Consider the following 24,263-nt stretch of genomic DNA (forward strand, 5'->3'; position numbering starts at 1 on the left):
GCACAATGAAAAAAACAAAAACAAAAATAAAAATAAAAAGACACACAAAAAAGGGCACAGCATTACTTCCGGCCCAAATGCTCTTCCAGAACCTCACACTAACCCATCAAAATGTGACCTGTGTTTCCCTTCCCGAGAATTTGGGGAAAACCGTGATTGCTCCAACCGAGTAAAGTGGAAATAAAACTATGGACTTCTGAGGCTAGATCATAAAAAGGATACAGCTTCCATATGGCTTTCTCGTTTAGGGAAGCTGCTGAGGGGAAACCAGCCAACATGCTGTGAGAAAGCCCAAAATGGCTTATTCAGAGAGGCCACAGGAAGAGGCGGCATGGGGAGACCCACATGAAGAGGAACTGAGGCCCCTTGCCAACAGCCACCCTCACCCACTAGACTGTGATTGAAGGAGTCTTCAGATTACTTAAACTCCAGCATTTGAATCATCAAGCTGAGAACCCAGACACTGGATCAAAGGTAACTCATCTTCCAGTGCACTGTTCAAATTCCTAGCCCATAGAATTAGTGACTCTAATTGATGGTTATTTACTCCACCAAGTTCTGAGGTAATTCATAACACAATTATAAAAACTGGAACACTGAAAAAGGGAGTTTGAAAAGAGGAAGGGACGGGTGTGGAAGTGGGAACACATTATCTGACTAGATAATGCGAATAATGGGGATGAGGTTACAAATGAAGACAAGGCGCCACACACTGTGATGCGTCTGTGAGTTGAAGGCAGTGAAAAGCCACGGGGAGCGGGTGTTGAATTCGCAGAAGACTAGGATAAATACGCTCTTTTAGAAAGATTAATCTGAGGGAAGTGCAAAGGGCAGTCAAGGGAGAAGACAGGCAATTCTCAGGCAATTGTGAGAATTGTGTGGAGAAATGGCTTTGGGAGTAGAATTCCCAAAGAAAATGAATAGGACACGGTGGCTAGTAGCATAAGGGAGACGGCATTACTAAAAGAGTGCAAACCTCAACATGTTATACCTGTCCTTTTCAAAGTCTAACATTTGTACATATGTTTAAACAGCTTTAATTACAGCTCCATGAACCTGTTTTTTGTGCTTGATGTTACTGCATCGGCCCATTCTACACATTTTCTGACATGCTGAAATCAATCTCTCTCTCTCACACACACACACAAATAACATATGCACATATGCACATGCAAATTATAATATAAAATTTAGAGCACTTTATACTAATTTCAAGCAGAAAGATAAATAACTAATATTAGTTTAGGGTTATGTAATGAAATATAAAATAACACTCCTACTAGAGAATAATGTTCATAGATATCAGTAATGCCTAAGCCTAAATAAATCTATATGCCTAAGCCTAAGTATATCATGTTTAAAAATTTGTTACCAACATTTATACTAATATATATAATAACAAAAAATTAATAGCTGATGCTCTTTAATCAATATTCATATTTGGATAAAACAAGGTAGTAAATTATAAAGCATCATAAAGGGCACAAAGGAAATTTCAATCCACAAACACACATAGATCACACTGACCTATAAGAAGTTGTTTCATTTTACATGTTATTTAACAAAAATCTGGAATTGATATGAAGAACCTTAAATAAGAAACAAATAATGATTTCTTTTAATGGATGTTTTGATCAGGTAGAACTAGAAAATGTAAAGGGATGATATTAACCAAATTCCCAAGGCAAAAAGGCAGAACTTTGATAATCATTGAAGACATCCTAATGAAATTATGATAAATGTATGAACTAGAATCCAAAATAAATCAGTACTTTCTTTTTAAAAATATCCATACTATCATGAGGATATTTAGAAAATAATTGTTTTCTGCCTTAATTTGGCCAATTAAGGTAAGTTATATAAAGAGCTTTAAAAAACCTGATAGGATATAATTTTATTACGATGAATAAAAGAGAGCCAGCTTTAATTAAAGATATAAAATCCTTGCTTTAACTTAATTTTGTTTTACTCTTGGGGGTTTAAGTTATACCTCAATCTTGATATCAGTTCATTGCCTTAAATGTAACTATTATTCAAACAATAATGGAGCTTTTACTTTAGGGCTTTGTTTTGACATTTTAAGAAACCTTTTCTACATCTGGTTTTATTTAACATAGTTTTAAGATTTTTCTGTGACTTTTCATTTAAGATCATAAAAAAAAAATCCCAATGATTTCGTTGATAGTGTGTTTTGTCATCATTTGGCCACAGTATGGGAATAACGATACTTAAGTCCATCCAGCCAACAAAAGAGGCCATTCCATGGCTAATCAATTGCCTAAGCATTTGCATTTTGATATGGATTCAAATAATAGCAGTAGTTGTGCAACACTTTGCAAGAGTTTTAAAGAGACTCAAAGGATCACAACAATTAGAATGCAATAAGCATATAGTTTACAAAGTTTTTTTCCTTGCTACTGTCCCATCATGTTGCCATTAAATTTGGATATTCAACATTATACATATTTTCAAAACTTTCTAATATTTTGACATTATCTGAATATTTAATATCTCCTAAAATATTTAGGCTTTAAATGTGTTCTTCAGGTAAGAGTAATAGCTAAAATGTAGCTCATGGACTGTTAATGCCTCGTCTCATCCATTTGCCTTGAAAATGCTGGAACTTCAAGATAAAGAACATATATTTGCAATAATAAACAAAGACAAAATTGTTTCTTGTAAACTTAATAGAAGAGAATAAGATTTGAAGTTTTAATTTGATTTTGGCAGAGATTATTAACTTTGTAATTGAGAGATACAAAATTTAAAAATATGTTAGACTCTAAACACTGATTTTTAAAATACATTTCAGTATTGAATTTTAATTCATTTTAAAATTTTTAAACATGATTCATTTCCATCATTTCAGACACTATATAGCTAACATAAGGGACAGAAAAATGACCAGATGCAGTCCCTACCTTCAGTAATACACTGTGCATGTGTGTGTGTTCATTTATACATATGCATAAATTTCTGTGTTCATAACATTTATCTAATCTATATTATAAATACCTAAATTGAGAAACAATACAATAATAAATACCATGTGTTCTGAAGTTCTGGGCCACAGACAAGGAAGCATTTTTCTTTACATCCGAAACTAGACTAATGACAAATATTTAAATTACACCTTCTCTAAGCCAAATGTTAACAACATAGGAGACTGATGCCTGATTTTAATCATGTAAAACTGTACACAGTATCATATATGTATTATTTTTCTATGATAAATTAAACTTAGTAGTGTATAGTAAAAGGCAAAGGGTTAAGAATCCTAAATTTATAACTTGCTTGTTTATTAAAATACTTCAAATTAAGTGTGGGGTGAAATGTTTTACAGAAATTAATTCTATACTTTTTTCAAGTATGCAACTTTTTAAATTTTCAAATGCAGTGAAAATAAAAGCAAAAATGTTTATCACTTTCTATTCACCTTCAAATGCACACTTAATTGGGAAAGCAGAATACTCACTGGGTAAAATATTGTTAATTTCCAACTGAATATATGTTGCACTGGATGTATAATTAAAGTTAAACAAATATTTGTGATTTAATTTAGATGAGGCTGCATTAAAAATTCCCTATTTTTAATTTTGAGAAAAACTGACTCCTATTCATTTGGAACTTTGTCATTTATTAACATTTTTGTTTCCTTTCCCAGAACAAATTCAATTACAAATATTCCACATTACATAGGTCCTTGAGTTCCAGAGCTGCATTGTTATTATGAAAACGGTATTTGAAATTCTCTGCTATACGTTTGTGATATATAAAACATCTACATCTATTAATTTAACTTAATAAAAGATTATAGTTACTAAGAAGACTATAAGTTATATGAGAGTATATTTTGGTCTGCCTGTGCATCACCACAGAAATTATTCAGTGCATCTTTGTGACTGTTGAAAATGAGAATATTAAGAATTTGATAGCACTGTTCTTAAATGGGAAAAGTATTCAGAGTAAAATCTAAAATTTACATGAGAAATAGTTTCCTAAGGGACTCCATCATGCCATTCCCTACATTAGTCCTTTATTCTTAAATTCCAAGAAAATCACAAAAGAAAATAACTTGATCCTTCATGTACAATTAGTTCTGATAATCTAAATATGAAACTCCAATTCCTCTCTTCTCTCTGCCTTGGCTCAGTCAATATGACCAACTTAAGCATCATCAGTAGATGTGTTATCCACCGTTTCTTCCTTCACTTCACTCACCTGCAAAAGAGAACCTTGCCATTTCCAACTCAAAGTGTTTCCCTACCATGCTAAGAAAGAGTCTGGGCTTGATGCTTTGTGGTCGTAGATTAGATAGGGAGTTAGAACTTGAGAAACGATAAAAAAAAAAGAGAAAGAGAGAGCAGAATATCTAAACGATCTAAATAGTAATATGATAAGGGAAGGACAGGCTGGGGTTTGTGATACATATTGGCTATAAGATGATTTTACTATTGAAGGGCTCTTCAGTAGTTAAGAGGTGAAAGAAGTGAAGAACAAAGGGAATTTTATGAATTGTTGCTTTAAAATTTAACATTTTAATACTTAATACTCAATCTCTTTAAGTGACATACATAAAGCTTGGAATACCATTTTAATTTCTTTAAGTTGCCATATTATATTTCTTTATGTGTGAACTCATGCAAAGACTGAGACACTGGGAGAGTCTACTATGTCTATGCTCTTTTAGAATATTGGGTATAAAATAAAGTACTCAACTTCACCTTATATGAAAATTATCTCAAAAGTGCACAGTCATCATACATTACAGAATCTGGCACCAGAAATAAGTAAATAGTTGAGGGGAAACAAATTTTAAAATGTATAGAGTCAGAAGCTAGTCTGACTGAAATTCTTCCAAACTATGTAAAATTATAAGTGAATGAAATGGTTTTCATCATGTCAAAACCAAATGGAAGTCCTTTTCTTTCAGGAATATACTCGATGCTCATTATAATCAATTAACAATGCACCCTACATTTTCACCTTTTATGAAAATTATAGAAAATAGAATCCATCAGTTCTTCAGTCTGAAGAGCATACAGCAGAAGCAGTTCTAAAATGAAGTATAAGTCTATGTGTGAGGTCACAGGTCTTTACACATCCCAAAGTATTAGTACAAAAAAGTCAATTTTACTAAGAGTTGGGGCACAGGTTTTAAGGACTCTCCATGACCCCACCACCATCCATGAACCCCACCATTATTCAAAGAAAGCTCCGTCACTGTCAGCCTAGATTCTTCTATCACTCCTGTCACTAGACATTGTCTCTTTCAGTTCAAGCCATGCATCACTGTGACGCGGAATAAGGGAACTAGATAATGTTATACAGGACCTAAGAAGCAGGAAGAAAGGGAAGAACTTGTAGTGTAAGAAACTCTAAAACAGATGTAGAGTATAAGACATTTGGACAAATAATGAAAGGGAAAGATTTTCAAAGCCCAGTGGTGACATTTGAAGTGTTCTGTTTGAAGCACAAATGAAGGTCAGACTGCCTTTTAATTACTCTGACAATTATTCTGAATGTACCTCTTAATATAAACATTGCTTCTGAGGCTGGATCCTGTGGAACCTCACTACCTATTATGATTGTAAATGCATTTAGGACCTTCATCTTGTTAGCTAAGCTCTGTGTAGAACCAGAGTTACTAAGAATCAAGTCACGCAATATTTTAGAAAACCCATTCCCACCAAGATGTATGGGCATAGTCCATAGTATTTACTGCAGGATCCAGTGTACTTAGAGGAGTACTTCTCAAAACCTATGATCTGAGGAATCGAACCCAGGTCTCCAGCATGGCAGGCGAGAACTCTGCCAGTAAGCCACCGTGGCCCGCCCTGAGATGATTTTTAAAATGCTTATTTCTGTACCCCACATCAATTGCAATAATCAAAGTCTCTGAGAGTGGAAACTGGAAATCTGCAGGTTCAATAAGCTCCTCAGGTGATTCAGATTCAGATTCTACAGGGGGGGTATGGAATAAGTTTTGGAGTAGTTTCCTCCAACCCACATAGGTCCATTGGAATTTTTTTTTCTGTATGTTATATGGCAGGGTCACATTTCATTATTTTTCCACGTGAGTATCCTGTTATTGCACCACCATTTGTCAAATTTTTCTTTATTTTTGTTTGTTTTTCTTATTTGTTTGTTTTTTGGGGAAGTGCATGGACTGGAAATCGAACCCAGGTCTCCAGCATAGCAGGTAAAAATTCTACCACTGAACTACTCTTGCACCACTCCCGGAATAACTTTTTCTCATGTTTTACAGTGAGCGACATCACTGTCCAAAGCACTGTGGTCAGGTCATACCACTTGATGCCAGCTTGGATCAGATACCCATGCCCACTATAAAGTTGAGGACAGACTTATAATAAGATGATCTCTCCCCCAACTCAAGCCCTGTTTTCCTCTTCCCACTGTTGAGATTCCAGAATGGTATTTAACTAAACACTTGAAAGTCTTTAGAACTCCAGACTCCTATTTTTCCTTAAACAACTCATCAGTCCTACTTGAAGCACCCCCAGGTTACCTCTAGCTATAGCAAAATGTTTGCAATATGATGCCATACTTTATTTCATCCCTGTTCCTTTGCATGCATCATTCTATCTGCCTGATAGCATTTGTTCATCTAGCTAATTGATTTCATTCATTCTCACAAGCTCCTCTTACAAGACATCTACAACAACCAGCCTGGTTTTGATGTCTCCATGCCTTCATAGTTCATTGAATATATCTAGTGCTGCTTTCATCAGATTTTGTATAATATATTGATTTATATCTCTCTCTTTCTGACTAAATTATCAGCCCCTTGAGAACTTTGCATAAAAGGCGTATTTGGTAAGTGTTTGTTAAATTGAAACTTTCCTACCTTAGTTTTAGTACCTAATTCTAGTTTGATGTCACATTAGATGAAATTCATTTCTCATGATTCACACCTGAATCATGACTCTTTTTCCCCCAATAGTTCTAACGTAGTCATAGTAATGATGGTAATAATGATAAAAGTAGACATTCAATTGTCCCAGACTCTATGTTAAGTCTGTATGTGGTTCATTGTTTATGTGCATTATTTACTTAAACATTTAAAAAACCCAAGGAGGGAGTTGGTTTCTATAGAAGTGGAATTAGAACAGAGATATTAAGAAATGAAGAAGATCACCCAGTTAGTGAGTGGAAGACCTGGGATGGAACCCAAGTCTAGCTGTAAAACATTTCTCTTCTTACTCCTTAATAAAGATACCTTCTAATATATTCTAAATCTACACCTGAGTCATGGCTAAAGATTCTGGATCACAAAGTCAAGGGCAGCTCTCCTAGAAAGAACGCAAGAATGTACCCTCAGGTTGAACAGTCTGGGGGCATGTTTTCTCATCTAATTTAGTGACTCCCAAACTGGACTCATCACCAGAACTATCTGAAATACTTCCTAAAAGTAATTATTGCTTGGACGCATCTGCACAGATTTTAATTTTGTTCTGCTGTACGACCCAAGAACCTGTGGTTGCCAAAGCTTCCCAGGATATGCTGGACATCAACAGGGTTAGGAATCAGTAGATTTCAGCCACTGAAGTTGCTGCAATCAGTGTCTTCTAGGCTCTCTCTCTACTTCTGCTTCAGTTGAAGAAGACTCATTTCATTTTTATTCAGAGTCAAATCCAGGTTCTATGGGCCTGAATGATTGCAGTTTGGAAAGTGGTCTCTTTAAAGAAAAGAAAAAAGTATATATCTAACTATCGGGGTCAGGTTCATGTGTCAACTTGGCAAACTGGTGGTACCTGTTTGTCTGGTTGGGTAAGTGCTGGCCTGTCTGCTGTAATGAGGACATTTCATAGAATTAGATCATGATCACGTCAGCTGCATCCACAGCTGGTTCCATTTGTAATCAGCCAAAGGGGAGTGTCTTCTGCAATGAGTGATGCTTAATCTAATCACTAGAAGCCTTTTAAGGAGGATTCAGAAGAGAAAGGCTCTATTCCTGCTTCGGCTGGTGAGCCTCTCCTGTGGAGTTCGTCCAGACTTTCCATCGGAATTGTCGGCTTCACAGCCTGCCCTGCGGATTTTGGACTCTGTGTTCCCGTGGTCACATGGGACACTTTTATAAATTTTATATTTGTGAGTGTTCCCTGTTGATTCTGTTTCTCTAGAGAACCCTAACTAATACACTAACCTTTGTAAATTTTCCTAAAATACAAGACCAGGTGAATATATTGCTAGGGAGCTTCCCGGAGCTTTGGGAAGGACCTACACAAATGCATCATGATCATTTTCCCATCTGTATCGTATACTGTGATTCTACTTAAAGTTTCATCCAGGACAGAAAGACAGAAAATGTCCCACTGATAAAAAAAATAAAAGTTTCAAAAATACTAGTCATGCTTGTATTTCCTACCTTATACATGTAGATATCATCAAGATAACTGAATCTTTCTGAAATACAGACTCACAGTGTCTATAGTGTTCCTTTTCCTTACCACTCTAGAAAGACTATCAATAAAAGCAGGGATGTGGTATTTTGGCATGTCTTCTTCTTAGTGTAGCTATAATATTTCTGAGTACATTCCAGTTCATCAGCTCTCTGCTCAACAAGCCACCTGAAATTTTACCACGAAACGGACTTAAATGTATGGCCATATAACCTTATTTTTATTTCATACTCACTAATATATTTGCTGAGCAATTTTTTAAAATGATTCTTTGTTTTCTAGTTTACAAAAGCTGCTGAAATGTGATATACCAGAAAAGGAACAGCTTTTTAAAAGGGAATTTATTAAGCTGCAAGTTTAGTTTTAAGGCTGTGAAAATGTCCAAATTAAGGCACCAACAAGAGGTTACCTTCACTCAAGAAAGGCAGATGAAGTTTGGGGTTTCTCTCTTAGCTGGGAGGGCACCTGGCAACATCTGTTACCTTACCCTCCTGGCTTCTTGTTTCATGACGCTCCACTGGGGCGTTTTCCTTCTTCATCTCCAAAGGTGTATGGCTATCTGGGCTCTGTTGGTGGCTCTGTAGCTTTTTCCAAAACGATTCCCTCTTTAAGGACTCCAGTGACCAACCCCACCTTGAATGGTTGGCAACACATCTCCATGGAAACCATCTAATCAAATCACCCAATCTAATCACCCAATTGGGTGGGTCACATCTATGTGCAAACAATCAAAAAGATTCCATCCAGCATTACTGAATGAGGATTAAAGGACATGGTTTATCTGGGGTACATAATTGCTTCACACTGACACACTTTGTTTTTGTATGCCACCCGGTCACCGCCACGACCCAAGACCCTTGGTAAACCAGGTTCACTGCCCAGGGCACACAAAAGCTAATCTGTGACACTGGGGTTTCAAAGAGAGAAAGAACTTTATTACAGAGCGTTGTGTAAAAAAACAGAAGGCAAAAGCCAAGCCTCACCTCAGAGTTGTTTCTCCAAACTGAAAAGACTCTGTGGGTCTTATGGTATTCTGGTAAAAGGTGTGATTATGATAATGAGTACAGTGGCCTGAGTTGATGGGATCTGGGGTGGTATTTTGGTTGAGCATACAGACAGATTACACGCTTAGTCATAGAATGCATGCCTGAAAATGGCGGTCTTGACATGAAGATGGGAGTGATTTTTAGTGTTAAAATGAGGCATAGGCTATGCTAGGCTAAGTCTCTGTATTACTGCACATGTCTAGAAGGCCAATTCTGACTGAAATTGGTTTTATTTAGGAGAAGAACTAGAACTAGGGTGGAATGATTCAGGTTTCCTAATTAATAAACAAGAGGGGTTGTTAGCAGGATCATAAGACCACTAAGTGACAAAAAAAAAAAGCAAAAAAGGATAAGGAGTAGTAGGTACAGGGTCACAAGATTATCTATTCTTCTGCATTTACAAGGGAAGGTGCCTGGGTTACAGTTCAGTATTCTTCAGCACATAAGATAGTTAGTAGGCACAAGCCGTTAGTTCTCCATTACAGGACAGCATTTATAAATGTTCAAATTAAGTATGCAATATCAGAAATTATTTGCCTTCAGTCTCCACTGGCCAGATTAGAGCTAATGGTATTGTTTTCTATATGCAGGAATATAGCAGGAAAGACAGATATGGAACAAACAGTTTCGTTAACACATGCCATCGATTACTACAAAAATGTAAATAATGTGGTTTCAAACTCTGTAACTCAAAACTTAATTTGAGCAGTAACTACCCTTAAAAGTAATATGTTCATAATCATTAATGAGAAAAAAATGAGAAGAGAGCACTTTCTGACAACTCTGGGTGAAAATGCTCTACCCAGCTAAGAAAAGCACTATAGCCTGAGTACTATAACCCTGTCTCATTCACAGACTCTTTGCACAAACCCCATATATCTTAGCCTCAGTAGCACAGAGGAAATCTTGGCCTGCTTGAAGAAGTAAGACAGTTTTAATAAATCACAGTCTAAAATAATAAACACAGGAAATCTCTGGAAAATTGAACATCCAGTTTTTTTTTTTTTCCCTACCCAACACTATCTTGGCTGCCACAGCTAAAACGGTCTGACACCAGAAACACAAAACTTCTAAAGTCCAGAAGCCTTAAAACTAATTCGGTCTGGTGTATAATTTCCTGTACTTCCTTATCCAACATCGCTTTTGTGTTCTAAAGACCTTTGTACTGCCCTCTACCAGATGCAATGGCTGTGCTTCTCAAGAATGACCAATGCAAATAGCACTATGAATGGAGGCAAATGTGCAGCAAGGTATTTTAATCATAATCCACCACTGTATACAAATATAAATGGTGAAATTGTAGAATAAACCCAATCTACCCAAATAGATTTGTAGAGTATAAACTGGGAAACCAATGTTCCAGACAGAGAGACTAAAGTCATTTTATTCAGTTACATTTCCTGGTTTCCTAAGATAAACATAACGAAAAATATACATTAGTTATTCTTTGTTCAGGTCAGTGCTTTTTGTGACCACCCTCCTTGTCTTCTCGTGTCAAAACAATCCTGTTTCTAACATCACACTGAAGTAGGGGCAAGAAGTCTCAAAGCTCCCAGCGTAATTTCTTTCCCACTCAACCGAGCTGCCTCTCATATATCATGTCTTTGTGTTTGATAATAACACTGTCACCATTGTTATTTCTAACGCAAGGAGGCAGAAGAGATTTTTAAAATGCTGTATCCAATTGTACTCATTCTATAATTACTGAGAAGAGTTTCTCTCCTATACTTATACTGCCTGCTGTTAGCCAACTCTGCCATCAGTGGATACCTGCACTGATGAGAGGAAAGAGTAAGCCTTGGCAGTCTGAGGGAAACTGGTGATAGGGAAGACTGTGGTAAAAAGGGTCATATAACTGTGATAAACAATGCCATCACTGTAATAGATTATATGGTTAAAGTACAACAATTTGGTGAGCCTATGGATCTGCAGATTTGTTTCAGTGAACAGTACAAATGGTAGAATTGTAAAAGGTTTGCCAGAGGTCGGGCCACAGTGGCTCAGCAGGCAGAGTTCTCACCTGCCATACTGAAGACCTGGGGTTCGATTCTCAGTAACTGCCCACACAAAAGAAAGAAAAAAAAAGTTTGCCAGAGTGCCAGTGTCAAATGCTTAATGCATTCGGGCTACTAGGTTCTATCTTATTTCAGATATTTATTTGATTTTAAAACCCCTTTGAATATGTTTAATTTTTTTAAATAATTTCATTTTAAGCACTCATGTTAACTTTACAATGGCCTTATTAGGTAAATATTATGATTATCAGTATCAACTATGTGTTATTCAATTTTGAGCCCAGCAAATAACTCAATATAGTTTTTAATAGAGATGAATGGATAAATATATAAATGGAAAGTATCCAGGGCATAGAGAGCTGAACATAGTTTACCAAATCATATCATTAATGAGCAAGATTCAGGTCTCAGATTTTCTATACCTCCATCAGAAACGACTAGTTAAACAACAGAAAAAATAAAGTCACCAAAAAGATTAGGAAACTGGTGGGCAGGCCACGGTGGCTCAGAAGGCAGAGTTCTTGCCTGCCGTGCCAGAGACCTGGGTTCTATTCCCAGTGCCTGTAAAAAAAAGATTAGGAAATTTGCAACCTGGTATCTCTGGGGGAAATTACTATTTTTAGGCTACTAAGAAGTAAATGTGCTATCATATGCTGTAAACAGAATTATCAAAATGCATCCATCTTGACAAATAATGTGTTATATGTATCAATAGGTCCCACATCATAGCAGTACAAAAAGGTTCCAGAGTAGGATTAACACTCTAATGGTATTAGATGAATTTACTTTTACATGTTTAGATTTTGAAAAATATTTTCTTAATTATGTAGTTTAAAAAGAAAACATGAACATGAATATCTAAAACAATTAGTACCACTATATCAATAATCTATATGGTTTTGCATTTATAAATTAGAATTTGCCCAAGACATAAAATGAACTGCATTCTCCAAAAGAATGCCCTAGATGTTAACAACTACAAGTATCTAAAATCCACAGATGTTATAAAATAGTCTATTATTCTAAAAAAGTAAAATCCCATCAGCCTTTGGTTCTATAAATTGAATATTCAAAATAAGCGAATTTGGATGAAATTCAAAAAAGTACAATAAAATAAAATGTTTTAGATATGTTTTGTTTATATGCATACTCTGGATGAAAAAATATATTTACATTCCTTTTGCTTTATCAAATGAGGAATAAGTGTAAGGTTACATATACTTGCCCCATTAATGTGTAGGCTTTGAATAATAAAGCTTATCCATAATCTAATCTGATATTTGCAATGTAATATAACTTTTGGCACTCAATTTTATTTTTCTAATTCTCTATGTTTATTGCATATAACTACTAGGGAAATTTCCAGCAATTTAACTAGGCAATTGAAAGCAATGTGTATATGCCTAATAATTAGGAAAGTTATTTTATTTTTATATTGAAAAAGTAACTACAAAGGTGCAGGCCATAGTGGTTCACTGACAGAGTTCTCGCCTGCCATGCCAGAGACCCGGATTTGATTTCCAATGCCTGTCCATGCAAAAAAAACCAAACAAACAAACAAGCAAAAAGTAACTGCAAAGAATAACCCTTTACTAACATATCAACAAAAGTATATACTTTAAAATCATATTTTAACTATTTAAAATAACTAGTGCATTATGTTTCATTTTCAGTGCTAAGTGTACAAGGATCATGAGTTCTCGAACACAAGGGCTATCTGAATACAGCAGGTGAGTGAACATTTAACATTTAACATCTCAGTGCGTTTAATTTTAAACGCACTGTGGTTTTGAACAATGGCTTTGATTCTACTATGTGAGTAAGTCATAACTGTTGCACACCGAAAGGCATTAGTTTCTTCTAGTACCAAGGGCATACTTTGTCTTCTAAAGTGGACTGCGCTCAAGTGGCTTAATCAGGATTCACATTAATGGAATGAGTTTACACTAAAATAAGGTATACAGCGTTTATCACACAAACTAATCAGAGTAATGCAGAAAAGTTCATTAAAAAGTCAGAATCAAATCTTCTTTCTTAGCCAAAGTGGGTCTCTATTCAGCTTTTACAAAATTATGTACAGGTCTTTCAAATGTCAATGCATATAGGTTGTTCTACAAACTCAAATTTTAATATATATATATATACACTTTTTTTTTTGCATGGGCAGGCAACAGGAATCAAACTTGGGTCTCCAGCAGAGTCACCATGGCCTGCCCACAAATAAGGAATTTTTAAATGATTTTAAATGTTTCTTTCTTTCTTTCATGGGAAAATCTTAAGGAAAACTGATAAGCATGATAAACAATAAAATTGATTAAAATATGAGGTAAAGTATCTCATTCTAATGTTTTGTTTTGGTAACTTTTAAAAATCTATAGATAAATAAAATCCAAATTGTTAGTCAAAATACATTGATCAAGTTAAGCAATTACCATCCTACTGAAAAGCAGCATAAAAGCTAAGCATAAAAAATTTTTGAGTATAATCCCCATTAGTTTCCCCTAATGGGGAAAAAAAACACACACACGTACAAAACAATATAAAAACAAAACAAAACACTGATGTATGTCTTCGACTTGAAAAGCTAAAGAAATCCAAGCAGTAGAATTAGAGATTATATCTCTTAATTAAAAACTTGGCTTTTTCATTGGATAGAGCAGTGGAATTGGGCCTTACCTAAAGAATAAGTTGCTGATGAATGCTTACTAATACACACAATGTTAGCAAATTATAAACTTAAAAGAGTTTCAAATAGAAAGAAAAAGAAAATCCATTGTCCTAACTACCCGCTATCCCCCAAAAACCAAAGTCCTGTTCATATTTCCATGTATTTTTTCTGAAAAAGACAAAGGAGTCTTAAAAATTTGTGAATATGCTTTAGGCAATTTGCTTACCCTATGAGATAAGAACAGTATTGATGTAATTGTACAATGGAACAAGTTTAAAATATTGTATTTGGTTTAATCATTGCTTAGAAACATGAAAAATAATTAAGCACCCCTTCCCTGGGATGGTTATAGGAATTCAAGAATTTAAATCCTCACTAATTGTAGAGATATAGTAGGTAATACCCACAAGCACTCTTGTGGATATAAACCAAGTTCACTGCCATATTGTAGAGTACAGTACTCAGAGTACATGTGATCATTTTCATTTAAAAGGAGAAAATTCCAATGCAAATTTAGAGAAACATTTTAATATAGCAACTTGAAACAAGGTATTTCATGCTAACAAAAAGGAAGGAAAAATCAAATTGCTATTTTTCATTTCTGCAATATGTTGGTATTTGCACTACAAAAAAAATGACTTCTTTTTATTTATTCTTTCAAAAGAAAACAGGCATGACCTAAACAATTTAGTACATTGAACTGAATCATGTGTACATGTCAGACACGCCAAATGGATTAAAATAGACTCTGATATTGTGTCAGTCCGGACGTTGGAAATTTGCTGAGCAGGTCCTGACATGGAAAGCATGGTTTCAGGAATGCATGGAAACAACATATTGTACAATGAAGGCAGTGATTCCTGCATCTGTGTGTGCTCACTGTTTTCAGAGTGGATGGCAGGGATTTGGAGTCGTGCAGGGAAACTACAGGCTTTAACCTTTACATTTTACTTTATGGCTCTTTCTTCTTCCTTCCTTCCCTGTCTTCCGGCAAGAGTGTGAATCCCCCCAATGCCTGGGGAGTGCCTCCCTCACTTGGCCTACATGTTTAGAAACAGGTATACTAGGAGACACTGGTTTCACTCCAGGGTGAAGATGGTTATGAAAAGCCAGTTGGAAGGGCCTGGAGCCTGGCAAGGACAAAACTTAGCAGGATGGACCCAAGGCCCATGAGGTGGTGAGACAGTGTTTTGACAGCAAATGCCTATGACACTGTGTATTAGTTCTCCAGAGTTCCGCAAAGAAAGAGAATGGACTGGCTTATGCAACTGTGAGGATTGGCAAGTCTGAATTCCACAGGGCAGACCACAAGTTCGGAAGTCGATGTTGACGAATTTCCCAGAGAAATTGGCTGCCTGAAGTAGGGATAGAAATTCTTCCTGCTGACTGCTGAAATCATATGTTCTTTGCAGGCCTTTAACGGACTGGATGAGACTTCTCTCATTGCTGAAAACAATCTCCTCTGTTGATTGTGGATGTAATCATCCACAGATGCAAGCAACTGTCTCATTATTTAAATCCACAAATATACACTCAAAGTACAATCAGGACAGTACTTGCTTGACCAAACAACTTGACTCCATAATCTAGCCAAGCTGATACATGAAATTAACTGTTGCACTGACTCACCAGTTTCTATCTCATGACTACTTTAACTAAACATGGGGTTGAGAAAGATATACCATGGATGCAGCACTCTCCCTCTCATCTCTTTTTAAGTCCTCTATGCATTCTACCTTGCCTTCAAATATCCACTGTGAATCTCATTTAAGGCACAGTAAAAATGTTGCAAAAGAAGGGATAGGAGTGAGATAACTATTGCTAGCCATGGCAGTGTCAGAATATATATACTGGCACTAGGGAGGTTCAGAAAATGAACACAACCAGCTTCTTGATCAATTGTAGCATTTATTAGTAGTGTGATAGGACACATGAAGTTAATTATTAAACTGTTTTTAAAATTATGAGAGTGGCAGATTGTAAAAATGACTCCAATGATGTTCCCCCTCCCATTAACTATTCAAGAATACAAACCCCCAATCAAGAAGTGGCATCTCTTGGGCGGGCCACGGTGCCTCAGCAGGCAAGAACACTTGCCTTGAATGCCAGAAGACCCGGGTTCGATTCCCGGTGCCTGCCTATGTATTAAAAAAAAAAAAAACTGAAAAAAAAAAAAGAAGTGGCATCTATTCCCTCCCGTCGTAGCTATACTGACTAATAGAGTATAAGTAAAGTAATGCTACACAATTTAAAAAGCTTGGTTATAAAAGATATACCATTTTGCTTGGCTCCCTCTCTCAGAATGCTCACCTTTGGAGCCCTAAACCATCATGTTAGATATCTAAGACTGACATGCTATGAGGAAACCCAAACTAGCTCATGCAGAGAGACCACACGGAAAGGCTCTGAGACCACATGAAGGGAGAGAGGTACCCAGCCAGCCTCAGTTGCTCCAGCCACTCACTCCCTGCTGCTCCAGCTCCAGTCACCATTTGACTGCTACTGACTGAGAGATCTTGAGCCAGAAGGGTCCAACTGAGCCATTTCTGAATCCTCGATGCACAAAACCATAAGAGAAAACAAATGTTTAAGTCACTAAGTTTTGAGACTATTTGTTATGCAGATATTTAGAAGTACCAATGTCAATTTTACTAGTTTTCATGGATCTGTGGTAACTACACATATTTAAATACACAGGTGTACACAAACACACAGCTAGAATATCTCCTGCAAGCTAAATACTCAATGAAAAAGCACTGACCCTTCTGAACCAACCGATGCCCATTAAATGCTGGGAACAAAATCAGGTGGGAAGCACTGTATGCTTGTTTTCTGGTGGGTTTTTTGTTGTTGTTGTTGTTGTTGTTGTTTTTGCTGAGCTAACAGATTTCTTCAGCATGGATATACCCACATAGCAAAATTTTACCCCACTTAACTTTCAGTAACCACCTGAGGCTATTTACTGCAGACATTTATTCTGAGACCAAATAGTGAACTAACAGCAATTATTATTTGACATGCAAGAAATTCAATATGCTCCAATATGTTGAAAAATAAAATAAGCTTAGTACATCTAAGAAGCAGTTGTTAAAGAAAATACATCCTTAAACTTCAGAATATAAGCCTTTTTACAAGGAAGCCTTTGTATCAGTATGGGCACCTGGACTACCAATTCTAGAGGAAAGAAAAGAATATAGATACTTCATCAATGAGTATTCTGGATACTTGAAATTGACTGGTTCCTGGTTGAGACAGTTAAACAGAACCAAATCTACTGTAGGAACAAGTCTGTGGATTACTCAGAGTGCCAAGTAGGACATGGACTAAGGAGTAAGACCCCTGAGAGATTTAACAATGTAGCTGCCAAGCACAGCGATGAAATTATAAAGAGAAAGCCCTGGGGACTCTTTAGAGCTTCCTGCCCTCAAAAATAAAAACACACAAACAAACAAACAAAAAAAACCCTCCTTTCTCTTTGAACTCCTTGAGCTTCCTCTTGAAATCATTCACAATTTGAAATCCCACCAAAGCACCCAACCCAAGTAACCCTTCAAGCCTCTACTTAGTTGTTTGCCACCATATAAAAAATAAAAACCTGCCCTAAACCATCCCATAAGACTGATAAATCCCTATCCAATCAATAAGCCTCAAGCTAATTTCTTTTTTATGTCTATAAAAATCTCTTGCCATCCCTAGAAGCTCAAAGCTACTTCCATTTCCCAAAGTGACCCAGCTTCCTTGCTACAGCAAAACTTCTGGTGTTCCAAATAAAATGCTGTAATCTGCAAACTCAACTCTGATTTGTGTTTTGACAACAGAACTGAACATTTCAAGTCAGCTCCTTAAGAGAAGTTTGGGTTAAATCTTGTTCTCCTGTCCATGCCCTCTCCCTCACCTATCTTGGTAAAGCGGCTGTTTAACCATCATGAAATGGGAACTTCGGTTGTTGTCTTGAGAAATTCCATCAGGAGGCCAATCCATCTGGGCTATAATGATGAAGTGCACATTGGAACACCCTCCAGTGGGTGAAGTTTCCCTGTCAGATACTACTATGTCTCATAACCAAAACAGTTTGGAGCCTGCTTCTTTCTCTCTCTTATGTAAATGCGCACACACACACACACACAGTCACGTTATCCACATCACCATCAAGTCACTCCCTTTACTACCTCTTCCTCAAACTCCCATCCCTCAAAAAGAGCAGAGCCTGGAAGAGAAGCCAGGACAATGCTAAGTATCAGAGGCCACAGCCCTCTGCATCTTCTCCATGTAAATTTAAATTTTAAACCTCAAATTTGTTTTCATTGTCATTGAAGAACAAATTGTGTTATATACTAAAAGGAGTGTATGACTAAAAGGAGAGTAAGGAAAAAAATCTTTTCTTTCCTCCTGGCTGAGATTGTGCTTAGGCTACATTTTAAGTGTAAAATTGACTTGTAAATAATTGCTACAGTCTTTTATGTACATTTCCTTCCACTTTCATAAATAAAATCTATTCCCAGCCCTGGCTGATATGTCAAGATCTGTGACCTACCCATTGCAAATGTTAAAAACTGAACAGAAGGTAAATATTTATAACTGGGACTTTACACATGATATACAGACACAGTGCTATGCATGGTTCATATATTCTTATTTTTAAATAAATGATATTCACTGATCTCTCATGTTCACGAAATTGTTTAAAACAAATGGCTGACTTAAAGATGAATGTAAAGCTCTAGTTTGCTTTAAAAAAATTTTAGCCTATTTATAAAAATTTAAATAGCTTACTACTAACAGTCACATTCCAAAGTTGCAATAAACCTATCTATTTTTATAAACATGTTTTCTTTCTGCTGTTATTGTTATTCGTTCCATCTAAGTGAGGGGTTATCTGGACTAAATTCAAAAGTTCTTACATTACATGTCACTCTAAGGAAATCTTTTTCCAGATAAATTTTAAAGTGCATATATTTTTTAAATGGCAGGTATTTTATCATCTCTAGCCATTTAGATTATAGGTGTGGGATCCTGTTTTATATGGCATCCTGCTACCGTGGAACTTTTCTTTTTGCTGTTTTAGTTAGGAAACTTCTGCCAAATAAAACAGTAGGAGGGAAACTGTAAAAAAGCTTTAAAATGCTAAAAAAAGAAATAAGTGAACAAGCAGCAATCTAAACATAAACTAGAGGACTATTCCCATGACCTATGTTTGAAGAAAGAAAATGAAATAAGAAGATGCATATAATTAATAGAGTACCTATTCAGAGTCACATAATTTTATCTTAGTAAACTATCATGCTAATACAGTGACAAAACTCAGACATCATTTTAAATTAGAAAAGTCGGATGTCATAAAATTTCCTTCTAAACTGAAAGAGAATGATATATAATTTCAAAAGCTAAATTAACATTATGAACTAGTTCTGTTGGCTGCAAGCCTTTTTTGTTGCCATAAAAATGATGAAATCAGCAGAATAACATGATGAAATAACCTCCAACTACAACAATGAAACTGCCCTTCTCAGGCAAACTTGGTGAAGTCTGAAGAAGCACAGTTATGAAAAATCAGATTGTAAAAAATGGAATAGTCTCAACGTTGCCCTTTGAAAAACAATTGATGTATTACATAGTAATTGACTAGTATGACTTCAGATGATGAATGCCATACTATCTTTGATTCAGGCACATCACTGTTTTATTGATATGCGATTTACTGAAACCATGCTTTGTTTTTTGGTTTGAAGTGTATAAGCCCACATTAGTTTTAGCACTGAAATATACAATGTAGTCCTTAGTATTTGAAGGACAAAGTATCTTTAATTATTAAGATTGGGCCTGATCCAACATTTAAACTAAACATAGACTTTACTCTTTAGGGAAAAGGCTGTTTATCAAAGAGAAGAAAGTTAACTTGTGTGAAGCCCAGGGACAGTCAGCCAGTTTGTCTGTCAGTCAGGCATTCAGCTTAATGACACTATTGAGAACAGGTCCAAGGGCAGGTGCTCAGGACTCTAGAAGTTCATACACAGGGACCAATCCACATGCCTTTTTATCCCAATTCCCTGTGCTGCTGACCTCACTGCTGGGATTTCCAGGGTTCTGAGAGTTTATTCGGCGGCTTCAGCCCAAGGGGATGTGGACAGGAATACAGTTACAGAAGCACTTCTACCTCACCACAGCTGTCTTCGAGAGGCATTTGGAATAAATCAGTCACTTGTTTGATAATACTTGGCGCCCAGGAAGAATTCATTAAATCTCAATAGGCTAAGTCCTGAAGTCAACTCAGGACCAAGCCCAGAATAAATCATATCATCAAATGGTTCTATCACATGTATCCATTTAACTTAAGGGCAAGAGACATTTCCACAGACAGGCTGCAGTCCTATCTACTATGTCCATCTTTTCTCCTACATAGTTATGAAAGAATAAGCTTGACCTAGAAAGGATACCAGCCGTGACATTCTAAATGTCAGTGGGTGTATCCTTAGATGAGTCTGAGGGATAGTCCATTCTCTGTTTCCCAAGGGGGTAACTTCATGAAGACTTAATGAAGACAAAAGGGGTCTCACACTCCCTTAAAATTAATGACATCTACAAATATAGCAATAGCTGCCATTTTTCAAAACAACAATCTCAAGGAAATAGATCTAGTCCTATCACGTTATTCCTGCCCTCCTAAGGAAAATATGTGTGGTATTTTTTACACAGGATTAAATTTGTGAATCAAAGTAATAGTCACAAGTTCACACCAGTGAATTAAAAGTATAGTAGGTATTGTTCTTTCAAGCATATTGATTCATTATCCATTTCACAAATTTTTCTTTAGCATCTACTCACTATGCTCCAAGTACTGGGGACACAATGCTGAACAGATCAGACATGGTCCTTACCTTCATAAAACTTATAGTCAAGAAAGCAGATAATGAGAAAATATTACAAAAGAAATCAATATATATACGATTATAAGCAGTGACAACTGGGATGAAGGAAAAGTACAGTTCGTTCTGAGGATAAATGAAACGAACCCAAATATTTGAAAACTTACTCTCTGAAAATTGATGTGTTACTACTACTATTAATCCCACTAATATCTGCAATTAAAAAGGCTGCTGCCTCTAATATTTTGCAAGATATTAGAAAAGGCCCTACTGTTTTAGACCTTCTTACATCATCTTGTTATAACTTCAGAGCAATGCAGAAATTGAGATGTATGTAAATGCAGATTAAGTGCTATGGAAGAGGCAGGGCATGTAAACAGAGAACAAGAAGAAGTTTGGATTAATGGAGCCTCAGGAAAGGAAGTAAGGTGACAGAGGTCAGTATGGAAAGGAGAGAAAGAGCTAGTATAGAGGAACTTGAAACCAAGTCAAAGAGCACCAACTTTTTCAATGGGGAAAAGGGAACCTCTAAAAAAGTTGGAATGTGAGTTTGAGAAAGTGTACATTTCTGTCTGACTGTTTTGGGATCAATGAGCAAAATGTCTAGGGAAGGAGAAACATGCTTAGGAATATCACTGAAGGTCTACCACAGTAACTTAGATGATTTGGATCTGGATTATTTCAATGGGAATTGAAAAGAAGTCAAAGTATAGAATATGCTGAGAAGGAAGAAATTTTATGGATCAGTAACTAAAATTAAAGGGTTGTTCAGAAAACAATCCTTTGAAGGAAGGATTAGTTAAAAGTCCCTTAAAAGAACAGTTGATCTTTTAGCATAAAGTAGGCTGGATAATAATTAGATTGGTTTTGGACCCACTGAATTTAAGGTACTGATGGCACCCTCAACTGCCGTTTATCAAAGAGGGAATGCTTAGGAACATAGATTTGTCTTCCTCATAGAAGTGACTGTTGATGTTGAAACAACTGCCAAAGAAGAGAACATAGGCGGACAAAAGTACTGCAGGCTGAATCTTAAGGGAGCCTTAAACTTAGAGGTAGTGAAAAGATAGAAATGTCAGAGATGTCAAAAAAAAAAAAAAAAAACTGTTGGGAAAGGAACAGAACCAGGAGAGCAGAGAATAATGGAAACCAAGGGAATAGGGTGAGAAAGTAATCAGTGGAGTTGAAGTGGTAGGGAGAGTTTGAGGGCCCCAAAGACTCAGAGCAGGCACTGGATTAGAAAGGAGAGGGACTTACTTGGGTGCTAACCACTAATCATAGTTCAACGTCCAGAGCCAAAACTCAAGTGGTGAGTCCTGTCACCTGTCATATCTCAGTGCATGGGCTAATATTTTGCAAGAAAAAAAACACAGCAAATAAGTAATGATGTTGGTTTAGTATCGCAATACATATCATATTCTTTACTACATAATTCTTGGCAAAGTTGAATTATGGATCAAAGTAAGAAATTATGTATTTACATACCTGTGGTACCCATCTGGAGGAAACAAAGCTGGTCACTTCTATTACAGACAAGCCAGTTTGGGAAAGTCGATTGATAAATTCAATTTTTACATCTGTAGGGACTATAACCTACAAAAATTATAAAAAGTTATTTTATAAGTAAATTACAAAGGTTCTTTTAAAGCACAGACATAAAATTACTTCCCAACTGAAAGGAAATTCTATTTAATGATTTATAAATTCAAGTAGCAATTGAGAGCAAATATTATGTAACATATGAAATCCATGTAAGTCTTTAAGATCTTAAGAAATAATAATATTTAGATTTATATTATTGGAAATAAGCTTTGGAAAACTAATATCAAGTTACCTTCTCATTCTGCAACCCATCCCGAGGTCCAACTTCTACTATTTTAACATAATCAGGGAATCCAGATAAGTCAGACGATTCCTGAAATACAAAATACAAGGAAAAGCAAAACAGATAACTTTTAGATTGTCACATTTGCTAATTTGAAGAGTCAAACTATTAAACTTTGTTAAATTAGGTTTTCATTCCAGAAAGTGAAAAGAGTAGGAAATCACTAAAATGATAACATCCGAATCCCAAGTTTACATTCATAATACAAGTCATTTCTTGCTTAAAACCAAGTGACATCCAGTTTGGCTGTGATTAAAATTCAAAAGATGAATTTCTAGAATATAACTGTAGAAGAGATGACTTACCAGGATCTGAAGACCAAATTTCTTAGGTAATTTTGATGTAATGATAAACTATTCATTGTTATTAAATTTAAAAATGGACTCATTTTATGTAATTAAAAATAGACTCCTTTATTTTATTATAAATTTAAAAAATAGCTCATTAAAAAATAGATTCAGGCTCAATTCTCAGCCCATGCACCACCAACAACAAAAAAATAGTTCTTCATATCAACAGACTTCTAGCAAGCATAGTCACCTAAGATACCACCCTCCCTATACCATGAATTAGAGAGGTGTGGGTTTGGTTTTCTATACTTGCATCCAGAAAGTTGAGACTAGAGAAGAACGTATGCTATTTTTTCCTTCTCTGTGTCATACATAGAGAACCATAGCTACTACCTAAATGCAATTTCTCTAGGGACAAACCCCACAGTATGCTCTAACCCTACCCCATCGTAACACCCTATTCTACCTTTTGCCCAAATATGAGGTGGCAGAGGGTATGGATCATTTGTGAACACACCAATTTGGAAGGATGCTAGTTTAAAACCTGGATGATAGGAACAACCATTCTAAACTTCATTTTGCAGTTAAATTCCAAAGTATGTTCTATCTTTCTAGACTTGTCCAGGAGATTATGCTCCTGGAATCTTCTGCGATGAGTTAAGTGCAGGCGACCCATTCGTCAAATTCTTCAAATGAATAGTTGAAGGAATTGACTTGAATAAGCAAGAACTGTACTTCGAGGGGTTTTTTGTTTTGTTTTTCAAGGGTAAAGAATTAAGGATGACCAGCTCGCATTGCCTCAATGTGTCCTTGTAACAACTGCTGGCATGTACTAGCAAAGTAGTTGTTTTGGATTCAAGACCCAGTTCATGTCTGTGGCACAGAAATATGTTCACAGTTTCCTTTAGGGTACAGAGTTGTAATTTGGCTTTATTAGTATTCTGTTCATTAACACAGTGGACAGAACACAGACGTTCCCTGTTACAGTGTTTACAGACCACCTTCCACAATTTTGATCAAGTTGGGCAATACAAATAACCAAAAATTAACTATGAAGGAAAGTAATTCTCATT

At 36.0% G+C, this 24,263-nt stretch overlaps 1 protein-coding gene across 3 annotated transcripts in view; it reads right to left on the bottom strand.

Annotated features, from left to right (window-relative positions):
* The window catches only part of HMGCLL1 (3-hydroxy-3-methylglutaryl-CoA lyase like 1), a 152,380-nt gene that overhangs the window by 86,938 nt on the left and 41,179 nt on the right, over nucleotides 1-24,263 (bottom strand). For all 3 annotated transcript variants that reach the window (XM_077159236.1, XM_077159237.1, XM_077159238.1), the window contains exons 2-3: nucleotides 22,850-22,930; nucleotides 22,501-22,608 (exon numbers count right to left, since the gene is read on the bottom strand). In XM_077159236.1, the coding sequence (XP_077015351.1) occupies nucleotides 22,501-22,608; nucleotides 22,850-22,930 (189 nt within the window). The remainder of the gene's footprint in view (nucleotides 1-22,500; nucleotides 22,609-22,849; nucleotides 22,931-24,263) is intronic.

This window comes from Tamandua tetradactyla, chromosome 5 (genome assembly GCF_023851605.1).
Source record: "Tamandua tetradactyla isolate mTamTet1 chromosome 5, mTamTet1.pri, whole genome shotgun sequence".
Taxonomy (NCBI): Eukaryota; Metazoa; Chordata; class Mammalia; order Pilosa; family Myrmecophagidae; genus Tamandua; species Tamandua tetradactyla.